Raw genomic sequence first — 14,889 nt, forward strand, 5'->3', positions numbered from 1 at the left:
TGTAAGCCTGTGTTGTATTGTTGGGTCTGCTACTATAGCCTGTTGCTGGTAGTATGGGAAGTGGGAGGTGGGTGCTGAGTGAGTACTGGGTCAGTAAGCCTCAGTGTCTGGGTTTTTTCCCTCTTCTTTTGGATTCTAGTTCACCTACCAGGGATGGCAAACCTATGGCCCTCTAGGTCCTCAAGAGGGGCCCCTTAGGCACGGCTAGATGGAGCAGTGAATAGAGCACCAGCCCTGGAGTCAGGAGGACCTGAGTTCAAATCGGCCTCAGACACTTAACACTAACTAGCCATGTAACCTTGGGCAAGTCACTTAATCCCAATTGCCTTGTCTTCCCCCTCCAAAATGCAAAAAGTAAAACAAAAACAAAGATGAGGCTACTCCTTTAAAAAAAAAAGAGGGGCCCCTTAACTGAATCTAAATTTCACAGAGCAAATCCCCTTGCAGGTTCTGCACCCCTATACCTAGACCGTGGAGACAGTTGAAATTGCTTTATCTTTGGTGTATAATGTCTGTTTTGGAAAGGTGTGAGAGGTTGTGGGGATCAGAAAAACTGTCTAGTTCACCAGCTTGTTGCTCACATTAGCAACATTATTTAAAAAAAAACTTTTGCTATTAATCAAGATGACACGTTTATAAAAGTTAAACAAAAAAAGGGCGGCATCATGGTGCAATGGCTGGAGAGCTGGCTCTGGAGTTTGGAAGACCTGGGTTCAAGAGCTACCTTTGATACATAAGCAGAAGATGCTTAGTCTAGACCTTCCACTTCTACAAACTAACTGAAAGTTAAAAAAAAATTATACCAACCCTATTTGAATAAAAAGCAGAAAATTTCAAGTAGCCCCAGGGAGCAGTCCTTCAGTAGGTTCTAAATACATTGTCAATCAACTTATCTAAAAGTACAAAGTCTTGACCATTGGAAAAACAATTCGTGTTTCTATTCAAAGCATATCATTAATGGAAGATTCCAATTGAAGGATTACTATAGTGTCAAATTATTTTGCTCTTTTTTTCTTACCATTTTAGTATCTGTTTTTACTTTAATGATTGCTATCTTGCAAACCACTAATGTCTTGTATTACTTCAAAGAATAAAGAATTGCACAGGAAAAGCAGTGTAAAGATGTTATCAAAGAAATGTAGGTGGACCAGTCATGTAGCAAGAGTGAAGGATGGCTGGTGAGCAGATACTGTGCTCCAGTGGGACGGATGCAGTGGAAGGAGCCCCACGAGATCTCACAGCATGTTGGGTGGGCCTCTTTGCAGCAGATTTCTAGGAGAACATGGACAAGAATAACATGGGATGAGAAGGCAATAGTGGATTGCCCTCTGTGCTATTGGATGGATGGCTCCTGTGTTTAAGGTCACAGAACCAAGAGAGTAGCAGCTCAAAGCTTCATTCTCGGTTTGGATAATCTTTAAAAGACTTCCAAAGAATAAAAACACATTGTTGGTTAAAGCACATAAACACCAAATCTGATTTGTTGAAATCCATTTTCTTGTGTTTGCTAAAGGTTGATTGTTAACTTGGGAAAGCCCTCGTGGAGAACAAGTCACAAAAAGTAAACATGTTATTCATTTGGACTTTGGCCAGATACCAACTTGTGAAATCTCTAGTCAGTTCTATCACCTACAGACTTAATTGTAGTTCTGATGGCTACGCTCATTTATTTTAGAGACCTTCACTAGTATATTTTTATTCTTAGTCAACCAGTAAATGAACAAGAATTTATTAAGTGTCTGCTCTGTGTGATCAAGGTGTTAGGGACAGTTCTCGATGCCCACCCACTTCATTAGGGCTATTAGGTGATGCCCCCGAGTGAGGAGACTGTGACCAAAGGACAAATAAGAATTTTGGTTAGTTGTTTGGGACTGGCAGCGCGCTCATCATTTTAGTATATTGCATTTTACTTTTACTACAGAAAGAAGTGCTTTTCCTATTTCACAGGTCGAAAAACTGAGACACTGATGTGAAGGTAGGTTGGTATAATGGAAAGGTTTCTCATAGATCTTGGACTCAGGAGTCTTGAATTTGAATCCCTGCTCCCCACTTACTGTATCTGTGACCATGGACAAGATTCTTTATCTGTGAAATGGGATCAATAATGATTGTATTCCCTACCTGAGAAGGCTGTGGTGAGGAAAACACTTTGTAAACCATAAAGTGCCATTGAAATGGAGAAAAAATAAATAAAAATAAGGTGTATTTTTGAGCTATTTCTCCAACTTGTCTCTCTCAAGTTTTTATATTGGGTCCCAAGGGGTGACCACTATCTCAAAGTTTCAGGGGTACTCCATTGGTCATTATTCCTAAAATTCTAATTTACAAACCTCCGAGTTCACAAGTGCTTTTGCCAGCCAAAAAGATAAAATTAGCTTAACTAGGATAGCAGAGTAGGAAGGAGAGCTACGGAACCTTCCGCCAGTGGGAATGTTTATAGAGTTCACTGGCAGTAGGGCACGTACCTAAGGAATACGTATGAGCAAGACAATTCACACTTCTTGCATTGTAGGGCCATGATACCCTCTTTCTTCTAAGGGTGTCCTCACACTGCTGTCCTCTGGCTATGACGTTTATGCTGGACGGCTTGCTCAGCTGGGCATCTCGGGCCTGTTACTCTCTGAAGCTTGACCCCCGAGTCCTAACTTTCTCTTCAATCCATAGATGGTTCTGCTCTCAGCTGCCTCTCTTGCTGCAGAGTGTGATTTCTTCTACCATTTGGGTAGTTCTACTGTGTCACATGTGAGATGACTGGCCAGTTGAGGAATAGAAGAGAGAAATATCCTCTTCCTTCTGGTTGTGCAGAGAGAAAAGCAAAGAGTGATCTCCTCTTGAGAGCTGAGCTCTTCCTCCATAGGTGACTCTCCTGTCTTACCAGAGGTCGCACTCCACAAAGCTCTCCTGCCTCAACTGACCCCAGAACTAGCAAGCTAGCTTTTTAAAAGTCAACAGGACATGGCCAGTCTTCTGACCCTCTAATTCCATCAGAGAGAACTTTATACTTCATAAAGAGGTAACAGTGGGGTTTGGACTGTGTCTATGTGGTTCATACCTGGTTTATTTCAGTTACCTGCTCCTGTGATTTCATCAACTGGGGAAGAAATCAATTAATCAGGACTGTCCTGACAAATTCTCTTCCTCCCCCCACACTTACACCAACTAACTAACTAACTATCTTAGAGGGATCATAGGATCATTGATTAGAGCTAAAAGAGAACCAAGTCACCTTCTCCTTTTACAGATGGTGAAACTGAGGCCCAGGGAGGTCTAGCAACTCAGCTAAGGTCACACTGGTAATAAGTGGTCAAGCTGTATTCAAATCTAATCCCTTTGATGCCACTTCTAACATACTTTCTTTTTTTTTGTTTGTTTGTTTTGGAGGGGGGAAGGTAGGGCAATTGGGATTAAATGACTTGCCCAAGGTCACATGGCTAGTTTTTGTGTCAAGTGTCTGAGGCTGGATTTGAACTCAGGTCCTCCTGACTCCAGGCGGGCGCTCTATTCACTGTGCCAGCTGGCCACCCCTCTACTGTCCTTTCTTCATCCCTCTGTATGGTGCCATTGTAATTGTTGATAGTAGAAGTGGACAGTTCTCAGCTCTCAGACCTACGCATAACCTTTACTTTCTCAGTCACAACCAGTGTGAAAAATATTATTTTTCATCAGTTGAATTAAACTGAGATTTAATGGTATTGTGATTTACCAAGGTCAGTGACACATACATGTACAACCAGTTCAGATGCTTTTTTCCCTCTCCAGTCCCATGTTTTAATTGGTGTAACTTCCTGGTGTGGAAACTCTCCACCAATTCAGATCTGAAAGAGTTGCCTACAGCACTGAGATGTTCAGTAATTTGTCTATGGTCACACAGGCAGGATTTAAACAGGGACTTTCTGCTTCCAACGCCTGCCTTTCTCAGATGCTTTTTAAGACCAGTAAATGCTTCCGGTGATTAGAAAAAAGCCTTTATTTTCCTTTTTTCTGCACCATCCTGAAGCATCTACTTTCTAGGCATGGAATCAGTTGTAGGAGTAGCTCCCTGGAGTGAATTATTCTGACAGGCAAAAGAATAGAGGTGTGGGGGTGAGGGAGTTGGGGGCTTTGAGAACAACTCTCAGGCCCTTCTGCTGTACTACCACACAGCTCCAGTTCCCTTCTCAGTCTGGCTTTAAAACCCAAAGAGAAGAAAGAGAGGGGGGCACTTCTAGACAGTTCCCTTCCTTGTTCCACTTTGTGGCGTGGGGCATGCACTGTGGTCCTACCACATATTGGGCAGCGGACTTGTTCTGTGCACCTCTGTACACATAATGGAGCCCTGGGGCCTGGCTGCTCTCCTTTGGGGCACGACTTTCTGCTTTAATCTCTTTCTCTCCCTCTCTCTTTTGGTTCGCAGCTCAGCGACATGTCCTCACGTACATGGAGGACGCAGTGAGCCAGCTGCTGGAGAACAGAGAGGACATTAGTCAGTACGGCATTGCCAGGTTCTTCACTGAATAGTAAGTACTGCGCCGCTTTGCCAGCGGGGCGGGGGCCGCCCCAGAGGAGGCACTTGGACCAGCCAGGGGACCTGGAGAATCAAGTGGGATGCATTCTGATTACGGAGTGCCTGGGAATGCTCTGTTAGGAGGTTAGCCAAGGGCTGCGGGACAGGGCTTCGTGTGGCTGTGCCTTTGGGCTGTCATTCCGTGCCCAATCCCCACCAGCGGCCTTTCATTAGTTATGCTAGAGACACACCTGATTACCTTCCTCTTCTCATTCATTGCTTTTCTTCTGGCTGGCGTAAGGGATGCCTCTGGTTCTGTCTTCTGTCCTTCAGCCAGTGCTCCTCTTAATGTCGTTTCACATGTGGCCTTCCCGCACATAACCATTTGCAGTGAAGCCCCTTTGCTCTGTCATTTTTTGACTTCTGAGTAATTTTTGAAATCAGTCAGTCAATCAATATGCCTCTTTTAAGGCCACATAAGTGCTGGATTCCATACTGGGGATACAAAGGGAGGCCAAAGACATGGTCCCCGTTCTCAAAGACTCACAGGCTGATGGGGAAGACAGTGTGTGAACAGTTAGGAAAATACAAGCCCTGTGTTAGTGGGAAGGTGCTGACATTCCACTCCTAGAAGAGGGGAGGTGAGCTGAAGGGCTCACTGTGAGGGGGCAGGGCATTCCAAGCACAACGGGCAAGCAGAGGAAGAAGAAGCCGGATCTGGGTGGGAGGAGTAGTGTATAATGTACAGTGTACTTTGCAAAGACAGTCTCATTTGATCCTTACAACCACCATGGCGGGGGGAGGGGTAAGATGCTCATATTATTCCCATTTTACAAATGAGGAAACTGAGGCAAACAGGTTAAGTGACTTGTCCAGGATCATATGACTAATAAATATCTGAAGCCAGATTTGAGCTCAGGTCTTTCTGCCTCCCACTTGGTTTCCAGACTGTCGGCTCACTGCCTCGAAAAGCAAGTGGGTGTATCGCTGGATTGTAGAGGGAAGCCCAGAAAGACGGAAATGTAGAAAAGGGCTTTAAATGCCCAGCAGACACTTTTAGACTTGATCCTGGAGGTACTGGCATTGAGTGAGGCCCCACGTCATAAGACTCTGCACCTGCATGGCAGCTGCACCTGTGGAGATGGTGGGAAGCTAGAAAGAAACAGCGAGATTTGGCACCACTTGGCTCTGTGTGCTGAGTGTGAAAGAGGGCTTGTCAGCATGGATGTCTGGGTAGGTGGTGGCATCCTCCATACTGGGAGGGAAGTTGGGGGAAGGAGCATGTTTAGGGGGAATGAGAACAAGTTCTCTTTTGGATGTATGAGTTTGAGAGAACTGCAGTTCAAGATGTCCAAGGGGTACTTGGAGAGTCTAGCCTGGAGCTCAAGAGGAAGGCTGGGACTGGATACTGAAATCTGGGGATCAGGTCCTTAGAGACATTCATGGAGTGCACAAGAGCCCACGAGATTACCAAGTGAGATAGTACAGAGGAAGAAGAGAAGGGGGGCCCATGGTAGAACCTGGGAAGATACCATGGTTAGTGAGCTCAGCCCAGGTGAAGACGCAGCAGAGCAGACTGAGGCAAGGCCACGAAGTACAAAGCTGGAGAAAAGGCAGACACTGGGGACTTTGGAGAGAGCACTTCCAGTCAACTGGTAAGGTCCGAAGCCAGACTGCAGAGGATCTAGGATCTGGTAAGAGGAAAAGTGGAGGCACCAAATGCAGAAGGTTTTCTGAAGGTGATTGACAGAAGGAGCTGAGAGCTATGGAGAGATCACTACTAAGGATGGTGGGATCAAGTGAGGGCATTTTTAAGTATACGAAGACATGGATGTATCTGTGGTCAGCAGAGAAGGAGCCTGGAGCCAGGGAAACTGAAGACTGGCAAGAGAGCTGGGATGATAGAGAGGGCATTCTGATGGAGAACACAGGAAGGGATGGGAGGAAACGTACTTGTGAGGGCTTTGACTTAGCAAGAAGGTTCCCTCCCAGTCAAAGCTCGTCATGCCTCGGAAAATATCCTCGGGAGTATGAGTCCAAATGATTACTCTATTTCCTTTGAGAAATGTGGGTCACATTGGTACAAAGATTCAAGCCCAGTCTGTTTGTTTTTGGGTCCGCATTCAGTGCCATTTCCACTACATGACGGTGCCTCCCATGATGGCAGTAATGTCTTTACAACATTTTGAATTCCAAGAACAGTGGATGTTAAACAATAGAAAGCATTGTTGTTGTTGTTGTTGAGATGAGTTATAGATGTAACTGCTACATTGCTGATGTGTTTTGACATCACTTTGCCCACACATCTTTAAACACTCATTTGGTTTCTATTTGCCGCTTTCCTGTTTTCTGGTTTATAGGGAGCTTTCTGAGGAAACAGAACTGACTCTTAGATACCGCCATCTGACACTGGTTTTGAACTTTAGTATGAATCCCATTTTCACAGGCCATCTTCCTTGAAAATAGATTTTCTTCTGAAGCTGCTCAGTGTCTCTTTGGAGAGCGGCCAACTGACTTAATGGCCTGCAGTTGAGTTGTTCTTAGGGGGTTCCTGATTTTCCCTGGATCTTAGGCAAAGCTGCTGGCCTTGTAAATAACATCAGAATCCATAGTGGGGTGGAATTCCCTGTTCCTGGGAGGAGTGGGATTTCTGGGAACACAGCCAAGTCTTTCTCTCATTTCTCTAAAGGAGGATAAGGTGGAGAAAAGTGTCTTGCCTGTTCTCATGGTGTGGTCTGAAGCAGAGGCCAGGGAAATGGAGCACTGACAAGGCGGGTTCCTGGGCTCCTGGGCCTTTACGTGTATTTTGTGTTTGGTGTTGAATCGGCCTCTCCAATAGACATTTCTCCATGAAGGCATCTCTTCTTTTCAACCCTTCTCCAAACCCTGTTTGCTTCCCCAGTAGTCTTTACGAATGGGTTCTCCTTTGGTTTTTAATAGCAGTCCTATTCTGTGGCATTCTCTTTGGTAATGCTCCACATTCTGCTGTACAGGAAGCATTTCATGTGACTGTGTACAACTCTCAGGCTAAATCTGAGACATAATTAACCCATGTGAATGAATCCCTGGTCGAGCTTCTAGAATACTGGTTATAACATTAATAGGATAATCACCAATGATAATTACTTCTGATAGTTCCAGTGATTCTGGCATAGTCTTTGGGGTCATTGGGATTTGGGTGTGGGAAGGGACTAAAGAAACTCCTTTGTGCTAATTTTTCAAAAATCCAGGTAATCAATTTCGAGGTGGAAAGGAGCTTAGAGAATGCTTAGTCTTCCTTCCTCATTTTTACAAATGTGGAGACTGAGATGCAGGTAAGATCATCCAGGCAGTAACAGGCCAGGGTCTAATCACAAATCTAGTGTTGATTCCACTACATCTCCATGTATTTGTCATGTAAACTGTTGCCGTGTCCATGAAATTAAAAATTGCACAATGTGGTAGAGGGAACACATGCCTCACACCTCCTCAGATCTAGAAAACTCAGCTTGCCTGGGGGCCGATTAAGGCACAGAGTGGGAAGAAGCTAGCATCAAAGCTTCAAAAACCTGTTTTTGAACAAGACTTAAAACTTCATTGTATAAAGTTCATGGGATCATATGATTGATAGTTGGAAGATACGTTAGAAATCTTCCAATTCAACCCCTTTGTTTTACAGAGAAGGAAATTGAGGCCCAGAGATGATCCCATGATTCTCCTAATGCATCACCTTGTTCAAGGGGACATAGATAGTAAGAACTGGAGCTGGGCTTTGAACCCAGGCCCACTTGCTGTGTGTCAGATTATAGAGGGTCGGCTGCTACTTAATTTTAGTTTGGTTCTTATTTGCTGTGTCATCTACTTAAGCATTCTTCCTGGACACCATTTATATTAATGGAGCATACTGGAAGGAGTGCTTTACTACATTCAGGGAGAGCCTTGCGGTATGGTGGGGATGGAAGCTGGGTGCAGAGGCAGGAGACACATGGCGTTGTCTCTAGAGCTGTAACTAGGGCTGTCGGTACTAGGCAAGCATCACTAACTGTATCTTGCAGAAAGTGACATGAAACGAGCCCTCGTTGGGGGAAGGGCAAGGAGAAGGGCTAGAGAGAGAGAGGCCTGGATATATATACCAGGTGCCCCAGACTTCCTGGTTTAACTTATCCTCCCTGTTTTTAGTCTAGCCCTAAGGAATATACATTTTACTGATGCCATTTGTATTTGTATCATAGTCATTTATGGGAAAATCCCCTTCTTTAAGATATTTGGGTGAAAAAAAGGAGTTGTTTTTAGGAGGTCCACAAATGTTCCTTAATTTTCTCCATTACAATGAATGGAGGCAGGGTTTTCCTTATGTGGACTTTTGCCTACGATTAGGTTTTGGCATCATAGATAGGCCTGGGAATATTCTCCCCAGTTCCTCGATGAGGACATTAAAGCTTAGGAAAGTTGTGACATGGCCCTGGTTACACAGGTAGTAACCAAGAGCTGGCTACCGGGGCAGCTCTGGATCTTTTCTCCAGATAAGCCTCCCTTGTAAAGAAGAGATACAGGTGAGTGGAAGCACCCAGATCAGGGACAGCCCCTGACAGTGCACAAAGTGTTGTGCCTTATATGACCTCTGGGACCTCCGGCCTTGGTTTACTCATTATTCCTTCAGCCTTAGCCCAATCCCCAGCACACTGCAGGGGCCTAATAAATGCTTGTTGGCTGACTGACCAACCAGGTGCTGAGATCTGTTTTTTCTGTGCTGCTGCTAACATCCTCTAACTCAGTGGCCTGCCCTAATTACTGCCGTCTTCATTCTGAGCTAGAAGAGCCCCAAAGCTTGCTGAGTCTGACTCCTCATTTCAGATATATGGAAGAGAGGAGAAGCGATTTCCCTGAGATTACCCAGCTGCTCAGTGTGCACAGGGCTTTGGAACCCAGCTTTTCCGGAGTCCAAAGTCCAGCGTTTGCTGTTCTAGGTCACACTGCCTCCTGTCCTTACTTCATCCCTTTACCCCTCGGAGTTTTTTCTTCATTTGCCAAAACAGGAATCTTAGTAATAATTGTATGGCCTTCCACTCCCAAGTGGTTATAAGAGAGCTTGAGTAACCCTTGAAGGGCTATTATCAGTGTGGGCCATGATGAGGACACAGGTGATTCAGTCCCTACCCCTCTATTTGGGAGTCTCAGGAGCCTCACCTCTCCCATACATTGGGCATAGTAACCCCTCACCTTCTCAGAGACCTGGGGCTGAGCCAGGCAGCTTCTCAAGGTGCCCTCTAGGTCAGATATCTGTGATTCTCTGTTGGAACTACAGCCAAGAGACCTGGGAGCTCATGCGTTGCCCGGAATATGGGCACTTGTTGGTCCTTTTGTTTGTGTGATGCGAGCTGGCTCTGAACTTCAGGACTATGATCCTGAATATATCGGCAGCACCCTTTTAACTCCAGTTTCAGGCATCTGGCAGGGTGCAGCGTCACCTCACAGTGCTGATAGAGATGGCCTCTGAGAGAGTTGTGGAAGGGCATCTCGTGATGGTGCCCGCCATTGGCCTAATTCCCCAACTGAGCCGTCACTCTCTTGGTTTGGGTGTTTTCAAACAAATCCACGACTCTTGCTACAAATCTGGATAAGCTGTAAACCATGAGTATCTGAGCTGGGATATGTGTCTGTCTGCAAAGCCATGTGATCTTTAGATCGTATTTCCCTGGACACTCTTGAAAGGGGGATCAGAAATCCCAGGGGATTTTCTTTTATGCTGCAGGCAGTCTCTAACTTTGAATGATTGCATACAACCCGTGGAAGGCAGAAGGAATGCTTAGAGGTGCCACTCTGAACAGACAGCTACTGCCTGGGAAATGTGGAGAGCCAAAGTGGATCAGGACCTGCTGCCCCAAGAGGGGAAGTTTGAGTATCTGTAAGGTAGAGTCAGCAGCAGATCTGGAAGGGGGTGTTGGGGGCGATAAAATGGAGGCTGGTCTTGATGAAAGAAGACCTAGGTTTGTGTCCCATCTCCCAACATTGACTCTCCGTGTGACCAGGACTGTGTCACAACTTATCTAAGCCTTAGTGTCCTGAGATCTAGGAAATGGGGAGAATACTCCCGGGTCTTTCTATAATGACAAAATCCATTCTGTGAAAATGGTAGGCAAAAATCCACATAAGGGAAACTCTGTCTCCATTCATTTTCATGGAGAAAATTAGGGAACATTCATGGACCTCCTAAAAATAACTTCTGTTTCACCCAAATATGCCTAAACTAGTAAACACTTAAGTAATTCCTTAGTTAATAGCATTTACCAAAAGGAGAGAAAGATGGGTGTGTCATTGTTGGGGTGAGGCCTGAGTCATTCTGCTAAGGGTGACTTGCGAAGCTCCCCAGTGACCAGGGTAAACATGGACTGAATGATAGAGCACAACAGAAACTCCCTGTCATTGCCTGGTGTCCGGAGGGCTGGTTAGCAGCACATGAGCAGCAGAAGCCCGTGTTTGGTCTGTGTTCTGCCCGTGTTTGCTCTGCTACTCTGAGTATGTGTGCACATGCTTGCTTCAGCAGGTTCATCATGGGAAACAATCATGTAGAATGAAGAATAAGCATAAATTACTATTCTCATCATAGCCCAGAACAATTTGCCTTGATGTTTCATCTCTTTGATTTGTTGTTTTTTTGGGGTCACAGAAGATGATCATGGATGGAGAAACTGTCAGGGTCCCTTCTCTTGACCTTGGTATGAGAATCCTCTCAGCCAGGGGCTTGCTGAGCTCTTGCTTGCCCTGGGATAGAAGTCACAAGATGGGATAAGGAAACAGGATCTGAGCATCATGGCTGTCCCTTTTTGCTCCCTCTGTCCCTGTGGCTTGGAGTTCTGGAAGACAGATGGGAATGGTCAGGGATGACTGGGACCACATGGAGAGTCAGTGCTACCCTAAAGGTGAGGTGCCGTGAGAACAAAGCAACTAGAAACCAGTAACCCTGGGAGAGGGACCAAGCCTGCAGCAGATATGGATGGCTACTGAGACCCATGAAGAGAAAAACTGCTTACCCAAACTCTCATTGATCTTATGCAGCTGGTGAGCTGGGGGAACTGACTTCCCTTGTAGTCTGTGAGTCTGAGAGGGAATGAAAGCCGTCCCCTTTTAGCCTGTGATTATTATCCTTTTCCAGAAGCCTCAGTTGCATTCAGTCTTCCCCCAAGCCACATCCAAAGATCTGGGAAGGAAGTAAGAGAAGACTAAGAGATGGTTGGAAGCAAAAGTCTCCATATAGGAGTATTTTATTTAATTTCCTTTTTACGTTATTTGATTCACAATAAACTATGTGGTCACAACATATTGACTTTCTGAATCCATGAATCTAATGGGAAATGAATTGAGAGAGTGGAAAACTATTATAGGGTAGGGGCTCTGAGCTGAATACATCTATTAAATTTCGTATTTTAAAATGTAGCCAGGATTCAGTTTCAATCTGATGATTAATTTCTGACCTGGCTAGCAAAGGGTTAATCAAGGCTGAGTAGGTTTGGTGGTAGGAACCATCCTGGGCGTTTTGAGGCTATGGTCCCTCTTGTGGCCGTGGGGATACTGCAGTCTCTTAGGAAAGTACTAACTTGCTCCTATTTCAGAGACCTGGGCTGGTAATTAAAAAAAAAAAAGCATCAGCTAGTGGTCAATCAGATATTGCACTCCCTTGATGGATAATTAATCCAGTGACATACTGCCTTTTTGTAGGTTTAAGGAAGGCAGCATTGAACAGGTTCTCACATGAGGGCTAGGGTCACTTCTATCAAGGCAAAAAGCCCACAAGCCAGTGTCCATATAGCAGTGGACGGGTGTGCTTGTGCTTTGTGGCAGATACACTTTGTAAGCCATAAGATGATGTATCAATGTGGGCTTATGTTATCTTTCAGACGGGGAATTTTTTACAGAGACCAAGTAGGAAATCGGAGCATTCCTGTCAGGACTGGAAACTATTCTCTGTAAACCAAATGACAGCGACTGTTTGTCCAGAGCCTTAACCACCAGCTGCCATTATCGGAAAAAAAAAAATGATAACTGTGGCCTTGGCCAGTGGGCCCAGAAGAGCTCAGTCCCTTGTTTTCGTTCTGTTTTTCCCCATGCTGATAACAACCAGGTGACACTGGTTAGGAGAGAGGTAATATACAGAACACAGAGAGAGGCATGGTGATGGTGGGCTAAGATTGGCGAGATGTAAGGAGCCTGAAGAGAGGCTGCACTGCTTGTTCTGATGCGTTAGCATTCACCCTGCTCAGTGTCACTGGGTGATTTCTGATCCGTCGCCACCACGCGTGCTGGGGAAATTTAGCAGAGATTGTGTCCTCTCTTCTCTTTGTTTCCCTGGCGCGTGCCACAGTGCTTGGCACGTAAATGACTACCAAATGAACGCTTATTGACAGAATGACTGACTTTAAATCACTGTGGATTAAAAAATCATCTTCTTGCAGTCTGTATCCTTCCTGGGAAGACAGCTGCGAAATAGTAGAAAGATGCTAAGATTTGACTCAGATACACATCTAGAACAGAGTGTTGGACTTGGAGTCAGGACCTGACTTCAAATCCAGCCTCCAATACTCCCTAGATGTATGCCCCTGGACAAGTCACTTAACCTCCGTTTGGCTCAGTTTCTTCATCTGTAGAATGGGGCCAACCTCATAGGGTTGTGCAGATCAAATGAGATAACATATGTCAAGCACTTTATAAATCTTATTATTGTTATTAGATAGAACTGAGCTCAAGTCCTGGTTCTGATATTTGATAGTTGTGTGACCTTGGGCAAATAACTTAATCTCTCTAAGCCTCAATTTCCTTATCTGTACAGTAGAGGTAATAATATTTATGCTCTGTACCTTGCAGAGTTGTAGGGATCAGATTAAATAATTCGTGTAAAGTGGTTTGTAAGTCATAATGTACCATGTATCCAAATATCGGTAATTACTCCTGGGATCAGGAGAGGTCTGTGCTGACAGCACAGGACCTGATTCTGGATCCATCCTACTCCATAGCTGACGAGGGTAACTTAATGGCCACGATGGTAATAATGAGAACCCTCATTTTGTGCTTTTGTGTGTTTCATTTTCCTTCCTTCCTAGTCACTATCCTATGGTTGTTTGAGATGCAATATATACAGCATGGAGGCCACAGCCCCAACCTGATTCCTATCTGTTTGAGTCTACACTGTCATCCATTCTGGAGTCCCTTTTCCTATCACTACTCAAGCCTTGGCTTGTTACTGTCATCTCTCTCCTCGGATCTTTATGGGCTCCTGAATGGGGCTGGATGAAGTCAGGCAATCCTGTTCACTGGATCCAATACATATTTATGTAACTTATTCTCAACTGGGCCCTCACTTCCACAAGGCAATCCTTTTACTTTTCCATGATTGATTTTCTTTATCATTCCCCATAGAAACCTTCTCTTCTCTCCTAAAGCTTCCTAACTCATCTCTTTTCACCTTCCCCAACCCTCTTTATTTAGTACTGTAATTCATCTTTTACAGAGAAAATAGAGACTATTTGCCAAAAAATTGATTTATAAATGTACATGTTATGTCCCCTGTTGAAATGTCAACTTCCTGAGGACAAGAAACATTGTGCTTTTGTCTTTATATCCCCAGAAGCTAGCATATTGCCTGGCATATCATAGGCTCTTAATGATTGATTGGTTGATAGACTTCAGAGTTAATACTTAATAAATATGTGTAAATAAGTTTTTAAGACATCAGTTTTCTGGGGTGGAGCCAAGATGGTGGCATAGAAGCAGGAAAACTCTGTGTACTACCCCCATAGCCACCTCAAATACCTATAAAAAATGACTCTAAACAAACTTTAGGGCTACAGAACCCACAAAGTGACAGAGAGAAACAAATCTCCTGCTGAATACAGCCAGGCAGGCGGACAGAAAGGGTCCATTGCAATGCTCTGGGAGAACCCAGCCCCGTCAGCCCACGGTTTTAGCCTCATGGCAACCACAACCAGCCAAGGCAGGGAGAACTTTGGGAGAGTGGATCACCAGCAGCTGTGGCAGTTTCCAGAATTATCAACCCATAAATGCCAAAGACAAAGTGAGAGGGCAGTGTGGACTTTGGGAACAGGGGGTCTGGGAGTGAGGTCCAGCCTCTGCCCCTGGAAGGAATAGCGGCTGAGGTATGGTGGCCACCGCCGTGGCTGCTTCAGAGCTCCTGGCCTGCAGATTGTAGGGGGACCAAGCAACCTAGTAATTGCTCTTGCTTTAACCTGCCTAGATCTCGATTACTGTCTAGGGTGGAGATCCTAGGGTGTGTGACCAGATGCCAGAGCTGGTAGAGGCTTCAGAGAGGGCAACCAATTAATAGCTCTGGCAGCTGTGAAAACCCTGTTAGAAGCATACACTTTTGAAAAGAGACAGGGGTCAAAGTAGAGAATAGAGCAAGTGGGGCCGGGATA

At 45.0% G+C, this 14,889-nt stretch overlaps 1 protein-coding gene across 3 annotated transcripts in view; it reads left to right on the forward strand.

Moving 5' to 3' along the window:
• CSTPP1 (centriolar satellite-associated tubulin polyglutamylase complex regulator 1) overlaps positions 1-14,889 on the forward strand; it is a 175,846-nt gene that overhangs the window by 41,663 nt on the left and 119,294 nt on the right. For all 3 annotated transcript variants that reach the window (XM_069091559.1, XM_069091560.1, XM_069091558.1), the window contains exon 2: positions 4,394-4,496. In XM_069091559.1, coding sequence (XP_068947660.1) covers positions 4,394-4,496 — 103 coding nt within the window. The remainder of the gene's footprint in view (positions 1-4,393; positions 4,497-14,889) is intronic.

This window comes from Petaurus breviceps, unplaced genomic scaffold (genome assembly GCF_028583685.1).
Source record: "Petaurus breviceps papuanus isolate PSGF00001 unplaced genomic scaffold, PetGlider_PUasm1.0 188, whole genome shotgun sequence".
In the NCBI taxonomy this organism is placed as follows: Eukaryota; Metazoa; Chordata; class Mammalia; order Diprotodontia; family Petauridae; genus Petaurus; species Petaurus breviceps.